The following is a 26,097-nucleotide window of genomic DNA, read 5'->3' as shown; positions in this document are numbered from 1 at the left end:
AGACAGCGTGGAGTTTAATGATCGGGGTCTTGAGGCGGTTGAGGCATGAGCCTATAAAACAAGCCCCCTCCCTGAGTATGTGGAGCCATGATTAAAATAATGTGCTGAAATATTCATTGAAATGATTCCCAGAGCCCTGGAGCAACCCAATAGAAAATTGCATTTTTATTCATTATTAATAACAGCGAATTAGGGTGGTAAAAAAAAAAAAAAAGACAGAGAAAGAAGAAAACAGTTCCAGCATGTGGTAACCATCTTTGTAAATGATTATTTCAACATTAGTGAGGACCTGGGATAATTTTATTGCTTGCAGCTAATGCAAACCATTAAGCACCACAACCAGCATTAGGTTTCTAAGTGCTGCTTGTTCCAACTGCACGCTAGCTGGAGCTATTTCAAAGCCTTTACGTTTCCTTTAGAGGGGAATACAGCAAGACAAGTCTTGCTTTAATTTACCTTTACCAAGGAGAAGGAAAAAAATTGCATCAACTCTAGCTGACAGACGAGAAATCCTTACATCAGCCATTCCAATTTTAACCAAATGTGAAGAAATAACATATTTTTCCTTCGTTTTGTTCTCTTTAACAATGACACTATGTGCGAATAGGGCAGCACACTTCTGTACCTCAACATTTGAGCTCATTTATTATACAAATACAGGGCATCTGTAGATCTAGAAACAGAATAAATCTAGAAACAGGCGCTCAAATCTCAAAATAAAACCTTGGACGGGATATTGAGTGTTCAAATGCAAGCTGAGATTTTCCTGTGTGTGCTGGATACAGTAAGACCCTGGCAGGCAACCGTCTATTTCATTGTATAGTTTCTGCCCCCTTCCCTGCTACAGTACTGAGGGAGTCTAAACAGATTAAAGTGTTAGAGGGGATCACATCACAAAATACAGCCTTCTTGCTCCATAAATATAATATCTACCAGTGTCAGAAATCAAGAGGCTCAGGAGACTTAGCCGGGCTCTGACAGCAACATGAGCTCAGTTTCAGTTAAGTATCAATCAAAACTGAGTGTATATGTGTGTGTCTGTGTGTGTGTGCACATGTTGTATGCGCAAAGTATCATGAGCTGCTGTATGCAAAGCAACACTGAACGCCTTGAGCTTGTCCCCTGTCAATCTCCCCCAAAGCCTCACTGAAGAAAAGAGAGATGTCAGTGGGTGGAAAGGAGACACCCACGTAAATGATATTGTAAATGCGAGATTACACAGTGTGAAAAATGTAAATCCACTGCAGGCAACTGGGCGATTACTGTTGAAGATTATGTCCCCTAATTCTTAGTACAAATACACAGCAGATGCCAGTGGGGGATAAATCTGCCTCTTTGAAGAGTTCCCTGTAACAGCATTAACTAAATTTGCTGCATTTTACACAAAGTGCTTGTTTGCTTATTTGAGTACAACTTCAAGCCAAAATATCTTCATTTGTCTTTAACAGCAAGAAAATACACAACAAACCAAACCTCAATCAACTGATTAATGAGTTGGACGCCGGCATTTTTTATGTCTCCTTGCCTGTTTCGGCCTGTGCAGATGGTTTCAGTTTAAATCTGCTGTTTGAGGAGGAACTGTGATATTCTACACTATGTGGTCAGTGCTATACCGGATTTGGACTGTGCCAAAGTACTGTGCTGAAGGAACCTCCTCTCTGAGGGTGGTCCAAAAACTGCTCAGGAGGATTGCAATCCTGATGGGGATACACAGTTTGATGGCATCGAGCTTCCAGCTGCAGCTCTCCAATAGGGAAATGGCAATGAAACACTAAAGAGCACGTCCATGTCTTAAAAGCATTGTAAGAAATGAGAGTTTGTTCCCCCCCAAATGCAGCAATTTCCTCATCCATGGGCCTGAATAGCAGATTTTAAAAGTGCACTTGGATAATGTATGCACACATTTTTACTGTTTAATATGCTGCAAAAGCTAACAATCAACACCAGTCTCTTCATTTTTTTAAAAAATTCAGATAATCAATTTTTAATATAAGTAATAAAACACAAATCCAGCTACAGAATCATTAATAGAAAGATAGTGTGTTGTCTCAGTAACAAATTGTCCATCCAACATCATTCATTAAGGGATGGCTGTAGACCTTTCTTATTTGACACATCAAATGTGTCTGGCTTCATGACAACCATAAAGAATTGCTGTGAGCCGGCCGCTAGAAACTGGCAAAATTTATTAGTCCCATCACCCATCAATCACCCAAATGGATTTCAAACCGCATTTTAAAAGCTAATTTTCCAGCACTGATAACCTACAGGAAACTGGAACACCATTATTTATGGCCGCTTTCAGACTTGCTAAGTGCAGTAAGATAAATTTGTAACAGGACTATTGTCTATTCTCTGCTCTTTCAAATATGTATTTAAAGGGCATCTTTCCTCAGGGAGCCAGTGTTGAGGTCTTTGAGATGAACACCTAAGTATACGTGAAACGTAGGTTGTTGAAAAGAGAAAGCTAACTGGCGTAATTCAAAATAATAACAGTTTCTAGGAAATTATATCATTCCAAAACATTTTGGCTTACATTGGGTTGGAGGGTGAAATCTATTTTATGTTGCGGTTATAAAAGGACAGCAAAAACTCCATAGTTTCCTGAAATATTTCTGATTATTTGGCAAATAGTATCAGTGTTTATTAAAAAGGTGAAACTGTGCCAGGCAATTAAAATCATCTTAAATGTAATAAAACTATGTAAGTGATGGATTAACACATTGAAAAGTAACACATTTCTGTAAACAACAACAACAACAACAAACTATTTATATTGCACATTTAAAAACCAGTGGTGTACCAAAGTGCTTAACATGCAAGAGAGTAGGATGAAGTAACAGGGAAGGATGAGGGCTATGGCAAGGTACCAAAACATGCTAGCAGGTTGAATGGCATTAAAAACACAAAAGCAAAAGAATTGCATATAAAAGCATAAAAGAAAACTAAGTGTAAAGGATAAAAAATTTTTTTTTAATGATTAAAAGTAATTAAGAATAAGCCGAAGATAAGAATAAACATTAAGCTAACTAACAAGCAAGCGTTAACTAGTAGAAAAGGCGAGGCTAAATAAGTGGGGTTTTAACCGCGATTTGAAGGAATGGATAGAATCAGACTCGCGTATAGCGATGGGGAGGTTATTCCATAAATCTGGTGCAGCCAAGGCAAACGCTCGGTCACCTGTAGTCTTCAGCCGGGATCTCGGCAGTACCAAGAGTGACTGGGAAGATGATCTTAGTGCTCTAGTAGGGGTGTATAATTTAAGCAGCTCAATGAGGTAGCTTGGCGCTATATTGTTAATAATTTGGAAGGTAAGCAGCAGGATTTTGAATTTAAAGCGATACTTAATGGGAAGCCAATGCAGATCAGCAAGGACAGGGGTAATAGAGACACGCCGCCCACTACCAGTAAGGAGACGAGCAGCCGGATTCTGAACAATTTGGAGTCTATGGATAAGAGTAGAGTTAAGACCGAAGTAAAGTGAGTTACAATAATCCAACCTAGATGTCAAAAGGCGTGGATAATCTTTCCAAGGTCCCTATGCAGAACATAGTGTCTGGCCTTGCTAATAAGACGCAATTGATGGAAGCAAGATTTAACAACAGAAGACACTTGTTTGTCGAACTTAAAGAGCTATCCAAAAATACAAATATCCAAATATTTACCTATAATACAGTTACAGGAATAAGGCAAAAACATTGATACAGCAATATAATGTATCACTTCCTCTGGCAATTACAGACAAATTGACACCAAATACTAGTATTTGCATTAAAACAGACAGGCACAGTCAGTGGATTTTGCCACAAATTTGCATCACTACTTCATGACTCATTGTTGTAAAGCTTATCAAAGGAATGAAGGGAAAAGCGACCATAAACTGACTGGCAATACAGAAAAAGACATTCAGAGAGCCATAAAAGCAGAAGGAGAGGAAAGTCATCTAGAAAACATAACAAACATCTATAAAACGTAAGAAATAATAATGATAGTGTACATAAACTGACAAACCAATGTGGCAAAATGCTGTGTTAGGAAATTGTCATTCTTCTGGGCAACACATTGGAAAACTTCAGTTCAGTTCGATTCTGTTCAACCCAATTTTACCCAATCCAAGTCGCCTCAAGGGGCTTTATATTGTAAGGTAGACCCTACTATGATACATACAGAGAAAAACCCAACAATCATATGACCCCCTTATGAGCAAGCACTTTGGCGACAGTGGGAAGGAAAAACTCCCTTTTAAAAGGAAGAAACCTTCAGCAGAACTATGCTCTGGTAGGGGCAGTCGTCTGCCGTTGGGGTGAGGAGACAGGACAAAAAAAGGACAAAAAAAAAACTGAATGAGAGCCAGAGATTAATACCAACTAATGATTAATGATTAACTAAATGGGTCATATTTTGAGTTGCTTTGTGGTTTCTACCGCTATTTCATAATCAAACAATATTTTCATGACTTGCATCTATAGGTTCTTTATAAGGTAGATAATTGATGAAAACTGAAACTTTAAAATTGTCAAATGGGAATTTTCACACACACTTAAGTTGCAAAATTCTATATAGGGATATACAGTTAGGTCCATATATATTTGGACATTAACCCCAAGTTTTTTTTATCTGTTTACTAAAACAATTACAGTAAGTCCAATTACTGTTATATAACAGACATGGACATGTGTAGACTCTCAGCTTTCATTTGAGGGTATCCACATTTAAACTGGATGACGAGTTTAGGCGTCTCAGCTCTTTAACATGTACCACCCTCTTGTTTTCAAGGGACCAAAAATAATTGGACAATCGACTCAAAGGTAACTCATGGGCAGGTGTGGGCAGTTCCTTCATTATGTCATTGTCAATTGAGCAGATAACAGGCCAGTTGATTTGAGGTGTGGTGCTTGCATTTGGAAGATTTTGTTGTGAACAGACAATATGCAGTTAAAGGAGCTCTCATGTGCGTGAAACAAGCCACCCTTAGCCCTTACATGTATAGTGGTCACTACAGTGGACAGCTATTCAAAGACTGTTTTCTTGTATTTGTGTCAGTGTTGATGGTATACTTGCCACCCCCTGGTCAGTCAGTTGTCCACCTAAGTGGACATGTAAAAAACTTTTTGAAAAGTACGTTTAAAAAAATAAAGTTCAAAAATATTTTTTACTGCCTAAAGATTAATAAAAATACTTAAGAAAAAGAAATACCAATTGATAATTCATGCATGAAAGGGTTAAGCTGTGAAAACAGAAAAAAAAAATCAGAGAAGTTGCTACGATATTAGGAGCGGCAAAATCATCCTGAGAAAGAAAGAAAGGACGGGTGAACTCGGCAACGCAAAAAGGCCTGGACGTCCATGGAAGACAACAGTGGTGGATGATCGCAGAATCACTTCCATGGTGATGAGAAACCCCTTCACAACAACCAGCCACGTGAACAAAACTCTCCAGGATGTAAGTGTGTTGATATTGAAGTCTACCATAAAGAGAAGACTACATAAAAGTAAATATAGAGGTTCACTGCAAGGTGCAAGCCACTCATAAGCCTCAAGAATAGAAAGACTAGATTGGACATTGCTAAAAAAAAAAAAAAAAAAAAAAAAATCTAAAAAAGAAAGATTACTACATCATCTGAAAAACAGTGGAGGAAGTGTGATGGCTTGGGTGTGCATGGCTGCCAATGGCACTGGGACACTAGTGTTTATTGATGATGTGACACAGGACAGAAGCAGCCAGTTGAATTCTGAGGTGTTCAGAGACATACTGTCTGTTCAAATCCAGCCAATTGCAGTCAAATTGATTGGAAGGTGTATCATAATACAGATGGACAATGACCCAAAAAACAGAGCCAAAGCAACCAAGGAGTTTATTAAAGCAAAGAAGTGGAATATTCTTGAATGTCAAAGTCAATCACCTGGTCTTAACTGAACTGAGCATTTCATTTGTTGAAGACTAATCTTTGGACAGAAAGTCCCACAAAAAACCAACAACTGAAAGTCGCTGCAGTTAAGGCCTGGATGAGCATTAAAAAGGAAGAATCACCAGCATCTGGTGACGTCCTTGACTTCCGGCTGTCAATGCCAGCAAAGGGTTTTCAACTAAGTAGTAGAAATGAACATTTTATTTTCAGTTATTTAATTTGTCATGTTACTTTTTCAGCACCTGAAATGTGTTAAAAAGAGAAAGCTTTAGTTCCTCACATATTAGGCAATCTTTTTGTTCAACCCACTAAAATAAAAGTCTGCACTTCAACTGCATCTGAGTTGTTTCATTTAAAATCAATTGTGACAACGTGCAGAACCAAAATTAGAAAAAAGTTATCTCTGTCCAAATATTTATGGATCCAACTGTCGAACTAAAATGTCAGCATCCATCTATAGCCTTTGAGATGCAATGCATCTTTTTTGGAGCAATGGCCTAACACGTTACAGGCCAGCTACTTAAGAGTCCTCAACACTAACTGAAATATGCACCTATTTCTCTGTAACTTCACATCTGTAAATGTAATAAAATGTATAATGCCTTAGAGATAAGTGACCACAGTGATCTGTTGTCAAAAGCAATAATTAACTTCATGTTTTTCAAGCCATTTAAAACAGAATGGCTCATAAAACTTGCACAGCGCTCGATTGCAGACAGATGAGTTTCTCATGGTTAAAGATTTTCTTTTTATTCTATTTATGCTCAGAGGGGATTTGTGTGAGGCAGTCGGGAGGAAGGACAGGGACATGCTGATTCAATAAAACACCATTATACTCCTTTTAAAAAGCTTCCATTGGTGACATGAGTAGGGGGTAATTATAATAAATGCCAGTAATCACAGACAATTCTATTCAAAGGAGCAGCGACTGGTTTCTGTCTCACACACACACACGGACACTGAAAACACACCAGTTTTTAGTGTAATTCTGAGGACAAGTGGTCTTTTCTTTTTCTGTTTGCCAACCTAACAGGCTCTGACTATGTGATCTAAAAAGTGTGAACTAAAAAGTGCACGAGGAACGTGTTTGAAATGTCTCAGTTAAGGTAAAAATTGAGCTAAAGTAAAATAAGGAGACAGTAATAAATAGTTCACTTGTTATCTAGCTGCTCAACCAGTAATTTCTGCCATAGTAGTCAGTTCTCGTTCGCCCATTTAACACTGATTTATTGAAACCTATCCTTTGTGTACATTAAAATGACAACCAGACATGTGGCACTGTAATGACAGGGACCTCACACGCCATGAAAGCCATCGGGCAGCCTGCAGAGGCTGCAAACCAAAGCGAAAAAATGTGAAAACATCTTCTGTCAACCAGCACATTCTTCTTCTTTTTGGGGATTTTTATGCAGCATTCACCAACATTCTGCTGTTAGATTAAAAAACTAAAAAGACACAAAAAAGCACCCTGTGCATGAAAGTTGTGACTGGCAACCATATGGTGATGAGCCCGTTGCGTTCAAAGTAAACTATAAAGTAAGGAAAAAAATACAGAGTAATTTCCTCTATAAAAACACACCAAGTCTGATCATGTGTCTCTCGAATGCCAAGTGTTAAGTGACTGTATGGCCAACATCATGATTAGATTATCACAAAGGGCTGCAAATGGCACACAATACTTTCATCTCTTTAATTTCACCATAGCTTTTCATCGCTGTTCTCAAGACTGCCGCAGACTTTAGGTTACGAAGCTGAGATCGAAATGCTTCGGGTTACTGGATATGACTTTTCTTTTGTTGATTAAGAGATAGAATGGAAACACACTGAAGAACGTTATTGGACAAAGACAAAAGGACACAGCGGCAACAAGATTAACTCCAGGTCATCTGGCATAATGAAGACAGACATACGAGGGATGAGGAGCCACATTGTGCTGTTGGTGAGCTCCCCTGGATCGCCAGCTTTCCGGAACCTATCTTTCACTGGAAATGTGGCACAGTCAAGCAATGCCCAGCTCAATTTCAACGCCCACTGAAATTGATGATTGCGTGAATGGGCCTCTTTCCAGAGATAATTAGCACAGCGTACAAGGTTAAGAGGGCCCCAAGGGAAGAGAGCCTGGTGTAGGTCAAGAACGAATGTGAAAAAGAGAGGATAGAAGCGAGCGAGAACAAAGAAGCATCATGTTTTCAATAAGATCAAATTAATGAAGATTATAAAATGCACCCTCACTTAGAGGCTGTCTTAAACAGAGCTGCATTTTATTGATGTACATAGTAGATTAAAAAAATAAGGAAGAGCAGAAACCGCTTTGGTAGAGTGGATGGGAGATAAACATCTAAAGTGTGCATGTGAACAGAAAAAAAGCCCTTAGAGGTGAATTAATTTTATAGCAGCTTCTAAGATTCCCCTTTTGATTTTACAATATTTAACAGAGTACTTCAGATTAATCACAAGAATGTAGGATCATACACGTTTTGCTGCTCTGGACGTCAAGTATAAACGTGTCTTTGAATTATATCCAGTATGTTGCCAGATTAAATTTTGTTTTTACTGTCAGGCTCAATTGGGGACCTTGACTTTTGTTTTCTGCCCCAAAGGGATCATCAGACCTCAACCCTTGCAAGGCTTTAAGGATCTCTGAAGGTGCTCACACCCCCACTGTGGTAGTAGAATTCTATTAGAATTGATAACCCCTTTCAGGAAGGACCAAATACTGCGGGCACATTGTGAGTAAAAAGGTTCATTCCATCACAAAGTTATTATCCACGGGCAGATTGTTACCATTCATCACGTGCCAGAGATGAAACTCACTGTTAGTCAAGGGAAACGGCTGTTTCACTGCCTCGAAACAGATCAATATATGCCGCCATTTTCCTTTTGCTCCTCTGCTACAAAAAAGTAATTATACAGAAGAAATGTTGACAATCAATAGACTAGTCAGGTAAGGTTAAGGTCTGCTGTGGAGGCCAGCAGAGGCTCCTCCGTCAGCTGTCAGTGATGCTACTGAACTCAGACGCCCGCATGGGAACAAAGAGAAGCTTGTATGCTTCAGCTCCCTTTTACATTTGTGTTAGGTTGGCTGTGTCGAAACAGTTAGTATCAGTGCATGAAATCCAATGAATTTTCAAGTGTTTAAAGGTACGTGTGTGTGTGTTAATGTAATGCAATATTAAAATTAGACCTTTAAATATATAACAAAATATAAAACAATAACGCATATAAAAATAAAAAAAGAAAATGAACAAATACACCATTAAGCTGCCTTTTTTACTCTAACGGTGTATTCAAAAAGACTTTTGTTGCATAAAATAAAGTTGCAGTTTAACTTTGTCGAGAGAATTTATTGTGCTGTCACAGTACGGTAGTCCCGTGCTGCAAAAGTGCTGGACATTAGTCTTCAATGAATTCATCAGCATCGCCTTGACATCTACTTTCACTTTAGACGAGCCTGAACTTTATAATCCACTGGCAGGGTTCAGAGGTCAACAGCAGAGGGGACCAGAGGGCAGGGAAAATCACTCTCTCCCTGGAAAAAACTCTGACATCCAATTTTCAACTTGATTTATCAGTGTAAAGCTAAAATTGATAGGGTGTCATTACTGCACAGGGAGCTGTCTTGGAGAGATGTATCAAAGCCTCCTCATTTTGATTTAGCACAGCGGATCAATACAACCCTATACTGTTTCAATTTGAGGACTATTGATTTTTCTATGCTGACTCCATACAGAGGGACATTCATCATCAAGCAAGCATATAGTATGGATCCAACGGGCCACCATAGGGTCTGATCTGCGTATTTTTCAGGCAGATCATATGACTGTAGAGCAGCTGTTTTAACGCCGTGTACAGATCATTTCCTTATTTACCGCTCTTGCTGTTGGTGCTACAACACAATTTCCTAAAACTGTTTGCTCTAATGTGAACCAACAACTTAAAATCAACTGGCTGCAGATACCAGGAATTCAAAAACAGAGAAATCTAATACTTGGGCATCTAATGAGCAAAGCTGCAAACATGCGGTTTAAAAAAAAGAAAAAAAAAAAAACACTAAACAAAGAAAAGTGTCAGTAGTCTGACTACTGCCTTCCTATGAATAATTTTGTTTATAATATATCCTACACTAATGATAAATATCCCTTGGCATGTCCCCAGGCAGAACTTGGGAGTTAAAGGCAAAGCAATCTCTGTGCAAGACGGTAAAAACAAACATTACTAACTAAAGGTTCACACACACACACACACACACACACACACACACACACACAAAACAGACAGCCACCTCAAAATGCTTGAGGGCTTTATATTTTACAAGAGAAGCATAAATGGGAAAGTTAATGTAGCATTGAATAAGACTGAGCTGCTGAACTGCAACACTGCCTTGAGCTTGTGAGCATATTGCATCATTTTTCTTCACCAGCGGGTTACCATTAAATTTGAATTTGTTGGAAGTTTTGCGGTATCATTTACAATGCACCCACGCTCAATAACCTTTTGTTTCAATGCAAATGCTATGCCTCTGAGAGAAGCTCCATAAATATTTGAACAAGAGCCCAGAATTCAGTCCAATAGATTTCCATGGGTAGTTAAGGTTCAGTCAGTTTTAAGAAAATCTGTACTTGGACCCTGAGATCCTCACAGTCACGGTCAAAATATTAACATAATATTAAACACAGTGTTTGGATAAGGTCAGTTTTTCTGCCATTGTTCTGGAAGCAATTGCAATACATTATTGCCTCTAACAAATCCAAGTGTCAACGGGAAATTGCAGCATGTGATGTCAATATACATGCATTTGATAAAATTAGACTGGCTACTGCACACAATGTTCCGTGAGTAGAAGGATAAAGAACACATTTAGCTGCTTAGAACATCTACTGATTTTGATGGAAAATGCTCGAAACATTAAAAACATAAAATAAAGCTATAAAAATTAGTAAAACATTTTTTCATATTATGAGGAAACCTGGTTTAAGATCTGAAACAAATTCACGCTCAGCAAACCCAGTCGAACATCTGCACTGTATCGTTAAAACGTAATAACAAACTTAAAGCTACTGTTTCAGCAAAGATGCAAAAATTTGGCAAATAAGCAGCTGCGGTTTGTGAATTCATTTTATGTGAACAAATTTACTACTACTGTGCATTTCTACAACTGGCCTGTATAATGTGATGTGGATATTTAACTCAAACTGCCTGAGGCTTTCCCTGCACCAAGTCATTGCTCATAGTTCTGCTATTATAAAAAACTGCATGCTTTTTGTCATATCTGTAATTCCCAGCCATAAGCCCAGAAGAAAACAAAACAGCTTGCTGTGACTCCTTTGTTTGTCTAAAATAACTAGCTGTCAATGCTTCTAACCAGCCCTGCATCCATGGGACCATGTGGATGATAGTGAAAAGTAAGCAGCAGAGTGGGAGAGCTGGTGGTTGTTTTAACAGGGCCCATGGGGAAGGCTGCAACTACCACCAGGTGCTGGGCTGTGTTACTGAGAGGGTCAATGAATGCCTGGACAATGCTGCAGAAACACCCCAACCCCCGTCTTCCACCCTGGTATGTTAGATGACTGGCCAATCAGCTGTCCCCAGAGGATTAAGCCACTCGGCACTGTAATTGCATTTGCTGACCTGATTGCTGACCCTATCGGATCCTGGGAAAATGACATTAACTGGTGGCCCTATCCTCTGACTGCAGAGTACTGTGAACAGGTAACTTTTGTCCTGTAGGTTGTACCTAACATTGAGTGGCTATAGTTTATCTTGAAGTCTTAACACCACCCCTGTAGGTCTGCAGTTAAACTTGTTCAAGTGTGGGGACCTACCTCTGGGCCAGCGTGCCCCAGGCACCATGCTTGTTGGTGAGGATGTTGACGATTTTCTGCTTTAACTGGTTGGCTGTTACATGGTCTCTGTGCTTAGCGGCGCAAATCAGGTGGTCACACATCTTCTCTTCCTCTTTTCTGTCAGCAGCATACTGAGCACAGTTTGACTAATTTCAGATTTAAGAAAAGAGAAGAAAGAAACAAAATGTGTTAATCTCATTCTGTATTTATATATTTAGGTACAGTATCTACCATCAAATTTAATGCTGGACATTGTTCTAATAGCATTTGAGAATGTCTTACTTGAATAAAGTCAGAATAATATATACACTCTAATGGAGCATTTGTCACGCTGAAGAATGTTATAGCTTCATTCAACACACTTGAGTGCATAAAGATATTAGTGGACAGCTGAGAGATATATTTCTACTCCCTTGGAGGAGGGCACTAAATCACTGCAAGCACATGAAGGCAGTCCATTGCCTAACTGTGGACAGATGAGGCTTCCTGTTAGGTAGCTTTGGATGGCGCTATTAGGGGAGAAGAATATAGCCTGTCAGGGTTTACAAAGCTACAATGCCATTATATCAATAAAATGTTTATGCTGTCCGCTGGTATAGCAATGGGTTAAAATGTGAAGATTTGCAGTTATCTTCTAAAACAAACTGTAAGAATGTGTAAGAACATATTGTTTTATATAATTCAAATCATAAATATAAAAAAAATCTACTTGTCAGAATGTTTAAATAAAATACAATGTGTAAAATTTGCAGCTTTACTTATAAACCTTTTTCCTGAAGTCAGCGCAACAGAAGCGCACCAGGTAGCTAAATGTAAACTAGAGGAGCACATGCGACTCTGTCTCACTAGGCCACCCTGAGGGGAACTCTTGCTAATATTCGCAATCTAATTTGCTAACAGAAGCTGGAAGTTAATTGAATTTCCTGCTTTAAAATTTGAATTCTGTCAGATATTATACTTCAACATATACCTCATAAAGCGGATAACTCAATCTCCGCCCGTCACCTCACATTACAACGTGACGCCGTGACAAATATCAAACATTATTTATCACTTAAAGCATATGACGCGTCTTCCTGACACCAACTTAATTGTAAAACTGTCTTATCTGCGTCCTGAATCTTCAATCTTGAAGAGTGGGTAATAAAGTAATGTCAGGCCTAGATGAAAAGTGTAGGCTGTCTGGAGTTGGCAGACAGAACGGATGGGGCCAGGTACACTTCCCCCTTCTCCTGACATTGCATATCTAACAGTCTCTTCCAGTTTATCTAGTGGGTCAAGGATCCTCAAGAACTGTATATCAAGCAGCTGTTTGAGGATGGCTGCTTCTCCCAGATAAGAAACTCATCACTACTCATATGTACAAGCTGTTAACAGAGCTGGCGGAATTGTGTGTGTGTGGTTTTGTTCGATAGCAAACACACATTTTGATTTTGAACAGTCAGACTGGTAATACTTCATAACAACTGTCGTTGCGATAATCGCATGATTATAAAACTTTGTGAATAGTTAAAAAATGCAGTACAGTGTATTTTGGGCTATTATAAAGTTGTAATGTTGCTGTTTTAAATATTTTTGTTTTAAAGTAAGCAGGTGGTGTTACAATTTAAAATCAGAAGACCAAAAACCTGAAAACTACGGTTTATGTCCTATTTAACTCTCAGTTTTGTTTTCTACTCTAGTCTATCTCACAATTACTGCGACCCCAACCCTGTGGGTATCGCCAAGATAGCCCAACAATATTTGAAACCCTCACTAATGAGGAATTAAACTTTTATTATGATACCAAATTAAACAAGTGTATTAATCAGATTTGTAATATCTACCAAACCATCCATCCACTTTTGTTGTCTAGTTCGGGGTAATATAGCACGGAGAATATTGTGCATTCTAATGATATCTGAGTTCAATGGTTATCATTTCTCACCTCTCTCAGCTATGATGTCAACACGATGCAAAAATAATTCATAAATCAAAGCTGCTCACTCTTTCACAACAGCAGTTAGCTCTGCATGTTTGATATGGTAGATATTTACACTGGATAACCTTCCATAAGAAACCCCAAAGGGATCTGTGTCTCCTCCTGGGATAAAACAGGAGATGTTTTTGCTTTTTAAATGAATGTGTAAACCACTACACAACTTGCAACTTTCTAGTACTTGCTTTTGCTTTATGAAATGCTTTAATTCTTTGTGGCAAACATTCAACACGATGTTGGAAACACTCCTCAGAGACAACGTTTGGTTGACTCTGTGGAATCCTTTAAAAAACAGTTAAAAACTTTACTGTGTAAACAAGCTTTCTGTTGACCAATGCTTTTTACATTTTTATATTTTTAATTTACATTTAAACTCTATATTGTGTATATTGTGCATTTTGCTATTTATCCCTCGATCTGGGGCTCCACGCAAGATCTCATCCCGTGGGGTCAAAATGATCATGAGAACGGTGAGCAAAGATCCCAGAACCACACGGGGGGACCTGGTGAATGACCTGCAGAGAGCTGGGACCAAAGTAACAAAGGTCACCATCAGTAACACACTACAACGGCAGGGAATCAAATCCCGCAGTGCCAGACGTGTTCCGCTGCTGAAGCCAGTGCATGTCCAGGCCCGTCTGAAGTTTGCCAGAGAGCACATGGATGATACAGCAGAGGATTGGGAGAATGTCATGTGGTCAGATGAAACCAAAGTAGAACTTTTTGGTATAAACTCAACTCGTCGTGTTTGGAGGAAGAAGAATACTGAGTTGCATCCCAAGAACACCATACCTACTGTGAAGCATGGGGGTGGAAACATCATGCTATGGGGCTGTTTCTCTGCCAAGGGGACAGGACGACTGATCCGTGTTAAGGACAGAATGAATGGGGCCATGTATCGTGAGATTTTGAGCCAAAACCTCCTTCCATCAGTGAGAACTTTGAAGATGAAACGAGGCTGGGTCTTCCAACATGACAATGATCCAAAACACACCGCCCGGGCAACAAAGGAGTGGCTCCGGTAAGAAGCATTTGAAAGTCCTGGAGTGGCCTAGCCAGTCTCCAGACCTCAACCCCATAGAAAATCTGTGGCGGGAGTTGAAAGTCCGTGTTGCTCGGCGACAGCCCCAAAACATCACTGCTCTCGAGAAGATCTGCATGGAGGAATGGGCCAAAATACCAGCTACTGTGTGTGCAAACCTGGTAAAGACCTATAGTAAACGTTTGACCTCTGTTATTGCCAACAAAGGTTATGTTACAAAGTATTGAGTTGTATTTTTGTTATTGACCAAATACTTATTTTCCACCCTGATTTACAAATAAATTCTTTACAAATCCTACCATGTGGATTCATGGATTTTTTTTTCACATTCTGTCTCTCACAGTTGAAGTGTACCTCTGGTGCAAATTACTGACCTCTGTCATCATTTTAAGTGGGGGAACTTGCACAATCAGTGGCTGACTAAATACTTTTCTGCCCCACTGTAGCATTACACAGTTGCAGCAGATTTTTTCCACTGCACATCCATGATTAAAATCTCCCTTCCCGCCACATTCCAAAGGTAAGCTACCATGACAATGAGCAGTGAACTCATTGTCATAGTCATAAAACAAACAGACATTTACAGCAAGCATATAGCCAGGTAGTGGTATTTAAGCAATGTTTAGTTGGAACTAAGGGGTCCAAGAAACTTTTGCCACACCATGACATCACACGCAGCCTGAACCATTCGCACAGGCAGGATAGATCGATGTGTAATTGAGGCCCTACCATTTAAATGTGGCAGCAAAAATTGAGACTCATCAGACCAGGCAATATTTTCCCAACCTTAAGTTGTCCAATTTTGGTCAATCTGCACAAACTGTATCCTCATTTTCATGTACTTCTGTACCAGTGTGGTCTTCTTCTGTTTCAAAGTTCAGTGTGTTGTGCATTCAGAGATGCTCTTCCGCATATCCTGGCTGTAAGGAGTGGTTATTTTAGTTATTGTTGTCACTAACAATCCCGCCATTTGTGCAAAATCACTTGCTCTTTTCCACAGTCTGATGTTCACTTTGAACTTCAGAAGGTTCTCTTGATTATGCATTTATAATTTCATTGAGTTGCTGCCATGTGATTGGCTGATTTGAATCAATGAGCAGTTGAACAGGTGTACTTAACAAATGGCCAGTGAGTCTAATTTATTGTAATTATTAACCTTCAAATAATAATTTGTTGTATTTGAAAAAATACTACTTACTTTCATAACATTTATTAGTGATTAGTGCTTTTATAAGGTCTTATTACTCCAGTGTGCACTTCTTTTATTATGCCACTTAAACCCTAGTGTTTCCTTTCATATCTCAAATGATGGTTTGATGGGCGTAGGCTAAATACAGACAAAGGGATTTTATCCCCCGAGTTAGTTGGCAAAAGCTCATATCAAAATCCTAAATTAATATTGCCGGGATCCCTTTGCCACCAATAATTAAATTTATACGAGTTGTAAGAGCGAGGATTTAATCCTCGTGAGGACACAGAGGGACACGATTACTGAGCATATAAAGTTGAATGCCTGTTTTATACTAATAGGATTTGTTTAGAGCTCATTAGCAGATTGTCAAAATCTATTTTCACAGCAGATGGTAAAACTGAAATTTGGTCAATTGAAATATTGAAATACTGTATTTACTGTTGATTCAGTAAGCTGTGCAACTCTGGGCAGGCCTTTAATGCTTTCAGAAGCATAGTTTATACCTCAAACTCTGCATGTTTGTGCACGTCCTCTGCTCGCTGTCTGTTGAGGATGAATTCAGCCTCGTTGGCAACCCGGACTATGTGGTCCTTCATGGCATGGCAGAGCAACCTTTAATATTGCAAAGAAATTTAAAAACAGGAGAAAACATCAGGATTTTTAAAATTACTATGCATTTCAAAGACACTCCAAAGGAAAGCACAGTGTAAAGGTAAATTTAGCTTGTCAGGACTGTGTAACATTCTGCTTAGTGAGAGAGGAGACTGGTAAACAGAATCATTTGTCTGAGTTATGTTGCAAGGCTGCAGGTCAGTGACAGACCCCTCTGTAGCATTAAGGAGGGAATAGAGTGTCATTAGAGCACTGGAGCCTGTCTGCCACGCTCCTGATTGACTGAGCATCCCTTCCCACTGACCAGAACATCAACCCAGAAACTGTATTGCTGACAAGCCTGGCGGTGGAAAGCTTCTCACATGGCTGAGTCTAGCCACTCCGTGGTCTCCACCCACATTCACACATAGGTTCCAGTATCTTTAATAAGTGAAAACACCCTGGATATTGTGTGTAGATTACATGCCATTTTACACACCATTAGGCCAGCTTTGTTTTAATTAAAACACCCCTTGTTCCTCTTCAGTGCTTGATACAGATTGTAATTTTCCCTCCCATCCCAAGGAGAGGCAGTAATCCCAAGGCTGCATTCATCAGCTGCTCTCGCCTCTTTAGTTGTTGACAAGCACTCGTTAATAGACAGAAGTTCACTGTTCAAAGACAGAGGCTGACAACGCCAAGCTTTGTTTCGAAACCAAGAATAGATGAGAAAGCAAGTTGACAAGTGATATTTGGAGATGGAAAAAAGACATTTACGCGCTCCACCAGACTTTTTGTGGTATTATTTCATGCATAGAAAACACTAATCAATCACCATTCGCGCCATGACGGAGTGAGAGTGCTTAGCTGCTACAACAAATGCAACTAAAATTTCATTATGTCAAGAGGGGGGCCTGATTATCATTAACATTTCTACTTTCTTTCGCTACAACAAATGTCTTATCATCAGTCATTTCAACAGCATTAAAGTTAAAAGGTTGTTTTTTATTTGTCTTGGTCCTTTGACTGCTTCCATGTGTGGATTGCACCTCCTGACAGTGCCTTTAGCAGAGGCGCCTCTCTCATCTCATGTTGGCATTCATTGACATACAACTCATGAAACACATTAGTTATAAAAGTAGTAACACACCTTTCTTTCTCAATAGCTATTTAATATGATAATGTCTGGTGCTAGAAGCAGCAATAACTTAATGAATGCTCTCTTTGTTTTCACGAGGGGAGGATAAATGGCCTCTAAAGTGGATGTCAGATCTGATTGTGGAATAAGCTTAAATAAAATATCCACCTAATCAGAGCATTGTTAGCCTGCCTGTTAATGGCTTGGAATTCAAACAGCTGCATTATGAAACATAGCTGAATGTTCTGTTGCACATACAACAGATACAATGTCTATGTCAGCCACGCCTTGTAAGGCAAACAGATTTACCAGACTACAGCTACATATACGTCTGTCTAGTTAAGCAGAATAGGTGCACAGAGATTTGAGTAAGACTGGAAAATTATGTGTCTGTCAGCAGCACCCTGGACAGCGCCGTGTGGCCCTACTGACTGAAGCTCTTTGTTCCCGAGCCAGCGGGGGACTCAGAAGCCTGGCTGGGCTCAGGCTTGAACCTGGGCATCGAGGAGGCCTGGCCAGATGGGTCAGCAGATGGGCAAGGAGGCTGAGCCGCCCCTGATCTGCTCGACAGAAAACACAGTCTGGCCACACCCAGGGAGGAAGAGGGAGGAATCAAGAAAAACACAGCAAAAAAGACAGAGGGACAAAATACAAGAGGAGGACCCGAGACTCTTATGTTATCCTCTCACAACAATCTTATTTACTTTTACCTCCAACAGAGCAGCCAAGAGGAGCAAGAGGTTTATGGGCAATCTAGTAAAAAAACAGGGGGATTAGTAACCCAGTGTCTGGCCTTGTTGTTTAATCTTATGTATATTAATAAACTGATACTTTACCTCCCTTCATTAATTAGCTCAATGAATGCCAGTCCAGCATTCTTTTGAATCGAGTTCTGCCACTCCTGAAGAGAAAGAAAAAATATTTATTACTCACACAAGGACTGCCCGTGCATCTAAATTACCATAAAGCTAACAGAATAATACAAAGAACACATCAGAAATCTTTGCAAAGCACATCAAAAGTTAAAACAGACTTTGCATCCAATATGCAGCAAGATCATTCGGAAAAGAGTGACAAGAATCACATTTCGTCATGAAAATTTTATATTTGAAACTGCAATTTAGATACAGTTTCATAGCTTGTAATTCAAGTACATAAAAAAAGCATTTCGTTGATATATCCTTTGAGGAAAAAAAATAAAGTGATAGCTATAAAAAGCTGAAATTCTGCACCACATGTAAGACCATCCTTTCTTCCTCTGTGAAAAGATCTGTAAACACAGGAGAGATGTAATTGTGGGATGAAACTGTATCCTCTCGCTTAAATACAGCCATTTCCTCCGTCCCTTACAGTGACAGATTACTGAGCGGGCTCACTGAGCCCTGCAGTGAGTGCCTGGAAGGAATCCGAGTCCTGGGCCAGAGTGCCAGCACTTGCTGTCTCACAACATGCTCTGGAAATGATTAAAAAGCAGTTTGAGCGCGCGCCTTTCACTGTGGGAAATTCAGCTCTCCTGTAACCTTACTGAGGTGCAAATGGAAGAGAAAATAGAGAAGGCCACAGTTCAAAGAAAAAGGGGAAACAGAACTAAAACCCTTTCTCCTTTCATTTTTCTTCTAAGGGCTAATAATGTACATATAACTTAAGGCTATTCACATATATAAAGGAACCTTTGAACATTGTTTACCGAAAAAGCATTAAATATAACTGCTATTCCCAACTGAAAGACTATATGGTGGTATATAATCTGCATGCAGAAAAGAGGTACACACTGCTTGTTCCCTGTGAGTGTCTGGATAAGATAAACAGCATTTGTTTAGTATAGTACTAAAATAACTGACATTGACATTATTATGTATGGGTACGTGTTTTTGTACATAGTTGTTGTGACTGACACATACTGGTTCGCGCACGAGTGCACAGTCTGACCCTACGATGCGTTAAGTCAGGGAGATGGTGCTGACAAACTGCTGAGCATCTGGTCTCCAAATGTTCCCCCTGACCCCTTTCCTGTGCTACAGTATCTGCCTGGAATAGGCTGTTGTTGATTTGGAAAGGGATCATGTACAGCCAGACTTCCAAGGTTCCACTCGCACCATGCTCACGTGACAAAAATAAATACAGAAATCAAGGCAGACGTGACACTTGGGCAACACCGGGAAAGTGGCAGCAGGTCAGAGGAGGTAAAGCATGAACTAGTCAAATATGCTATCTTGTCTGAGGTATGCTTGTTGACAGCTGAGATAGCACTTCAGAGACTCTCTTTTTTCTTTTTCTTTTTTTTAGCTGGAGTGCACAACTCCCAGAGGAGGCTGCCTTTGATTGCAGAGATTTAAAAAATCCTCTGCAGCCCATTTGAAGGAAATTAGGCTCGACGTGCAGCTCCTTAAAAAGAGATGTAATTCTTGATGTAAATGCAGACCATGACCACAGTGCAGCACCTCTGGCTATGTAAAGTTTGTTTAGTAGTTTCGCCAAGAAAAACGAAATTTTAAAGATGCACCAATAGTTTGGCCTTTTGGACATGTCTGGTTACAATTAAAAAATAAAAAAGGCTTGACATATTTTTGTCTCATTATTATTAGCTCATAATTACATATCAAGCAGGCATATCCAGGATTACTACTTCTTAGTAATATCCGAGCAGAACTAAAGTCCTATAGTGACTTGCTTATAGCTGAGTTTAGTTTCCACACACTACAACTCATTTACACTGTATTTGATATGATATAAACTGAATTTAGCTTTCTGGGGGAAAAATGCTTCAGTTGGAAAAAACTGAAGACTACAGTAGTCTACTGTATACAAATGAATTTGCTAAAAGTGGCTAAAAGGTGCCTTAATACTAAAGAGCAGGTGAGTTTGTTGAAACGCAAACGATACTAAGAAGTGTTTGATGCTCACTTGGGGAAATACTGGAATTCTCCATTGTATCTTTGAAAATCCTACCACCTAAAATCCCACAACTCCTGTCCCAGTGAACAGCTTGATGGCCTTGAGAGGCATCTCTCTCTTCCCACTTTCATCTTCCTGAAATTCAGCAGGGCACTAAGTATTTGTGGTGTTTCAATCCAACCTGTCAGTATGCGGGAGCCTTTGCTTTTATCTACTCTGCTTTGCTCAGTTGTACTCTCCACATCTGGAGGCCTTCCATCACTAAATCTCTGTGGCTCCACTCTAGATCCCCCCCTGTATGTTTAAGCTGTTACAAGAAACAGAGCTGCTTGACCCTTTCATTCAGCTGCCCAGACTGAGGAGAGACACATAGTGTCTGCAGCCATGGCCAGCAACATAATGATTGCTGTGATTAGTATGCATAAATAAGAAAAGGCAGATCATTAGCACTAATTTATTCATAAAAGTGACAGGTCACAAAACAGAGAGGGACTAAAGGTCATCTAAGTGCCCTCCTTGCTGTCTTAAAACATTAATGTTAAAGTATGTGAGGGGGCATGTCAAAGATGGCATTTTATTGTGATAAAAGCTCACCCTGCATCTGACAAGACTCGCTGTGCTTTCTAAAACCAGCTGAGATTCAATATGTGCTACCAAAGACATCAATTATGAGCTCTTTGCACTGCAGTTATTAATCAGATTAAGGATTGTCTCTGCTGCTTCTGACAGCTGGTCAGCACATATGAGCTTGGTTCCCTGAAAAAAGTAATGAAGAACACACTGCTAATTATCTATTTTTACATCAGTTAATTATACCAGCTGGTAACAAAAGTGGAGTATATACATAGAGAGAGTGTATTATAAGGATGAAGAGCAATTGTTCATCTTTATCTGAACAGTTTTAGAAGGACACCAAACCGTACAATCTAGTTTCAAGGCCTTGCTGTCTGATCGATATCTCAGCCTGGGTTTCAGCCCGCGAGCCCCTAATGGCAGGAACCTCTGGAGCTGCAGTAATGCTATCTGTGTAACGGGGGGTGGACTCAGACCCTTAACAGCATGCTGATGCTCTCATCTGCAATAAATCCTAAAGCTGGAAAATGCAACTTCCCACAGACAGAAAAGCAGCACAAAAAGGAGCCCATCAAAAACCATCAAAAGAGCAACAATAACTCAAAACTGGCTCCCCCATTTACGTACATTTTTTGGTGGAAAGCCCCTGAATAATGGCCTCCATATAACAGAGGCACAGCTCCCTGCCGAAGAGCCCTTTGGACTATGGATACCATGGAGCACACTTTGTGGCAATCCACCTCCTCAAGACTTTGGCCCAACAGTCTGGATCCACAGAGGCACCAAGTAATGGCTTCCTTATGGGCTCCCGACGCAAGACTGATGGGCTGACAGAAGGTATGTTAAATGTCTCCTGTTCTAACTGCTACATCAGGGCTCTGACCTTCCCTAAAACATGGGCTTAACAAGAGATTCAGAGGGTCAGCTCAAAGGTGATCAGTCACTTGCAGGGTTGGCATGAGGTGGAGCTCATTCTCTAAAGGAGAGCTTGGTAATAAAGCTCTAGGGCGTAGTGAGAAAGTCGGTAGATTCTCAGAGATCAGTGTGTGTCTGTACCATCCGTTTGGACAATTAGCTTAAAGAGGGAAGAGATTAAATAACTTGCTGTCTAACATGAGCCCTCAAAACTGAAGCAAGTCTTAACCATAAATGTGTATACTTTCAAAATATCCACAACTTGGACTGGATAAAGGGTATATCTAATGTGCATGTCTCTGTTTAAAATACATCTTTCAAAGTAAGAGGTGAGTGAACTAGGTTATAGCAATGACCATGTCTAATTTGCCAGTACAGAGTGTCAGCTTATATTGATCTGCAAAGGTTGAAACCAGATCCTTGCACGTCTCCACAGAGTGTTGGCAGAGAGTATGTTATCAAGAGTAGCAGAGTATAGAACGGCCTATTAGACATGAAAAAGAATGGCAGATAGAAAAAGACAAAGAGAGCCTGGGAAGATGAAAACTGTGAAAAAAATGAGAAAGAAAATGCTCACCTGAGAACAAAGGAGCATGACGAGCTCCACCACTGAGGTACTTGACTTCATACACACTAGACCTTTGGAGATAAAGCAGATGAAAAGAAGAGACATTAATCTTGCATGTTAAAGAACATAAGCATACAACTGTTGGTATGATAAGGTGTAATCATTTGGGCAAACAAGATAATATATAAAAAAAGAAAAACGCATAGAGCACAACACCGACATACAGTACTCGACTTGTGCAAAGCTACTGTATATAGCCTCTTTTAGCATTTTTGCCAACCCTCCCCAAATTGTGTTCCCAATTTGCCTGTCATAAAATTGTAAAGGAGAAAAAAACCGACAGAACAAAAAAATACATCTGCAACACATTTACATACGAGCACTCCAACCCCCACACACGCACATCCTTCACACATGCCACACGCTCACAGAAGACATTCACAGCTTCTTCCCACATCTCCATTCGGTAGACAGTGAGCCGCTGAAGCAGACAACTCTCTAATGAAACATGGGCAGGTGTGAAAAGCTCATTTGTAGAAACAATGGCTGCAACTGGTCTCGTATTCTGCACCTCCAGCCCTTCTGCTGCACTCGGCGAGAACCATTAAAGGTGCAATCATTAATAAAGCAAAGAAAGGAACTCTATAGTACTCATTATAGGCAGGCAGAGTAAAAACACCTATGCCCCATGGATGTTGTTGTTTCATGGATGATGGGGAATCCACCAAAGAAGATTTCTAGGAACTTTAAGTTTTTCACAGTACAAATACTTAAAAACAAAATAGTATTCATGTAGTTGTAATGATGGCTTATTTAATAAAATTATTAATAGCAAAATAGTTTTGCATTATACTTAAAAGCAGAGTTATCTTTGATATTATTCGGTTTTATAAAGTATGCAAAAAGCACCTGAAGACACGGGTATAAAGAATAGCCTAATTATACAGAATAGCTTAATGAGAAATGCACGAGTGTCTGCTGTAATAGCACAGAAAATAATAAATAAAACAATCACATGTGTGTCCAAGGTACAATTTGCTGTCCACATGTAAACACAGCAGCAGACCTACCTCCAAAAGTCCAAACACTAAAACTGCAGTAACATTTACATTGGTTGACATGCCTGTTAAGTATGGGCACCGTTTGATAACAATGATATATACTGATAATATTAATGCACTTGTGTATTTGTAAACTATGATATGTAAACATAACATATTAATATATTTTATAAATATGAATTTAATTCTAATTACATGACGTTTCCCTTCATGGCTTTTTATTTATTTCTATTTATGTTTTATTATTTTCTGTAATATATATAGCATATGAGTTGGATGCTTATATTAGACATGTGCAATGGGCTCAGGCCTCAGTCTGCTCTAAATCTTCTTCAGGCAGTTTTTTTTTCTTTTTGCTGTTTTTTTGTTTGTTTGTTTTTTTTTTTATCTTGGCTCTGTGTGATGTCAGTGCAGTGGTTATCCCTAATATAAACATCTCAGCCACACAGCTCTGGCTCTAAGCTTCTGTTTGCATGAAACAGCCAATCAGAAAAAAGTTCACTGCCACCCTCGATGTCAGCAAAGGGAGAGGAGCTGAAACTGATTGTTTTAATAAAATAATGAACAGAGGGGCTGCAAAAAGACCTGAGAGCACTGAGATTAATAGGGATTATTTTGAACTTTGAATTTGAATTGTACAAGGGTGGAAAGCCAGGAACGAGCATAAATGGTCCCCTTTAAAGGTCAACTAGACAAAATTCAGCAGAAATGGTTTTACTTGTGTGATTAAATGGTATAATCTAACACAGAATGCAAAATATTCAAACCCTGGATGGATGGATCTTTTGGTCACTGATTCTCCATTGAGTTCTATTCATGAGCAGAGACTGTCCAAGGGAACATATTGTAAATACTCTAAGAGGATGTGACCCTTCTCTTGTACACAGAGTGCCACAGTTGACCTCTTGTTATAGCAGTGACACGCTAAGCCATAAGTCAGTCCGGACTGACACAGTAGTCAGGTGGCCAACTGACCCTGGCCTTGTGCTGGTAGACAAACTAAATGCATTCTATTTAAACATGGCCTGCCAGTCCTTTCCTGTAAACAGGGCAGGGTTAAGGCATGGGTGAATGTGGCATTGTGGGGTGATGTGCCGGCAAGCTGGGCCACTCAGGGGACAGCAAGGAGCAGGAGCAGGCGGCAGGCATCACAACAGCGGCAGTGTTCGCGCACAGCTCTTACCCAACAACTCCAAGTGTAAAGCTCAGTGTGCACACAACATAATTGCTGCAGTGACCACATGTCTGCAAAGGGGGTGAAGGAATAGAGTGAGGCAAAGGGGCACACGGGGCACAGGAGGGCTTGACCCCGAGCAATCTAAGGAGTGATGGATGACTGGTAATTACTGGTAAATGGAGCGCCTTTGCACTACAGCACAGTATTTCAACTGCGGGCCTGGGAAGGGTCGGGAAGAAAAGTAGATGACGAAAAGAGACGAAGCAAAATCAGTCATGAACAGACTGAAACTAAGATGGGCTGAAGTGGCTTGATAAACTTCCATATAATATAGGTGTCCAAGAGCAAGTGTTGATTCTGTGTATTTGCAGTGTTTTGACTGGTAAACCTGCTCTAATCCCTGTCAGAGTTCACATTTCACAGACCCAGACAGGGTTAAACATGTCTAGAGTGCTGAGGCCCGAGCTGTCTATCTATGACCTTGTTTGTGGGGTTACAGTCTGCAGCCTGAGATCAGCTCTGGTTTGTCAGCTTGGTCAGTCTGCTGACAGACTTTGAGTGAAAGGGTAACAGACATATTCACACTTGTCAAGGCTTTGCTACCTGATTTTTCATTCCTTTCTCCTGACACTGAGTGAGTAGACCAAGCCACATGTGCATAGCATACTCACATTTCTATTTACTTATGTATATATGTATGATATACGGCTGACTTGGAGGAAACCATGCTTGTTTGTGGAACTTAACTGGTTGGAATGGAAACATTTTTAAAAAGGAGTCCGTAAAACCTCAAATGTCCTTTTCATGAGCGCAGAAAGTACTTAATGCATCATTTCACCATTCATTTCGACAAGACTAGTTATATCAAATAAAGAAGACCCTTCTTATCATTAAACATGCCAAAGCTGATTATTTTTAAAAGCTTAAATTAGATGATAATAAAAGATGCTAATAAAAAGATCCATAAAATTTCAGATCCAACATCGCAAAACAACAAAAACCCTAACTAAATGCAATGTTATTCAAAACATTAAAATATTGGAAATGCATTTTTTAAATCAACTGGTTGTGTAAACAGTTAATGAATAAAGTATGCCCCTGGAGAAAAGTGGACAATGGTGGTCAGTAAATGTGGGTCAAAGTATTTCTCTAGCAGGGCTTAAATAACAGTCACAAGAGTGCGTTCTGGCAGCATCCTGTCATTCTCTGCCAGTGT

General features: G+C 39.7%; 1 protein-coding gene across 2 annotated transcripts in view; it reads right to left on the bottom strand.

The window, feature by feature from the left end:
* Positions 1–26,097, bottom strand: part of nbeab (neurobeachin b) — a 215,970-nt gene that overhangs the window by 78,109 nt on the left and 111,764 nt on the right. For both annotated transcript variants that reach the window (XM_086262085.1, XM_086262086.1), the window contains exons 34-37: positions 22,653–22,714; positions 18,529–18,593; positions 16,467–16,575; positions 11,731–11,897 (exon numbers count right to left, since the gene is read on the bottom strand). In XM_086262085.1, the coding sequence (XP_086118211.1) occupies positions 11,731–11,897; positions 16,467–16,575; positions 18,529–18,593; positions 22,653–22,714 (403 nt within the window). The remainder of the gene's footprint in view (positions 1–11,730; positions 11,898–16,466; positions 16,576–18,528; positions 18,594–22,652; positions 22,715–26,097) is intronic.

This window comes from Aulonocara sp. 'chitande type north' Nkhata Bay, linkage group LG14, assembly GCF_057382095.1.
Source record: "Aulonocara sp. 'chitande type north' Nkhata Bay isolate Kocher_YH1m ecotype deep benthic linkage group LG14, A_spYH_male_GT1.1, whole genome shotgun sequence".
Classification (NCBI taxonomy): Eukaryota; Metazoa; Chordata; class Actinopteri; order Cichliformes; family Cichlidae; genus Aulonocara; species Aulonocara sp. 'chitande type north' Nkhata Bay.
Note: the sequence above shows the minus strand (reverse complement) of the source record. Positions and strands in the feature narration are given on the sequence as shown.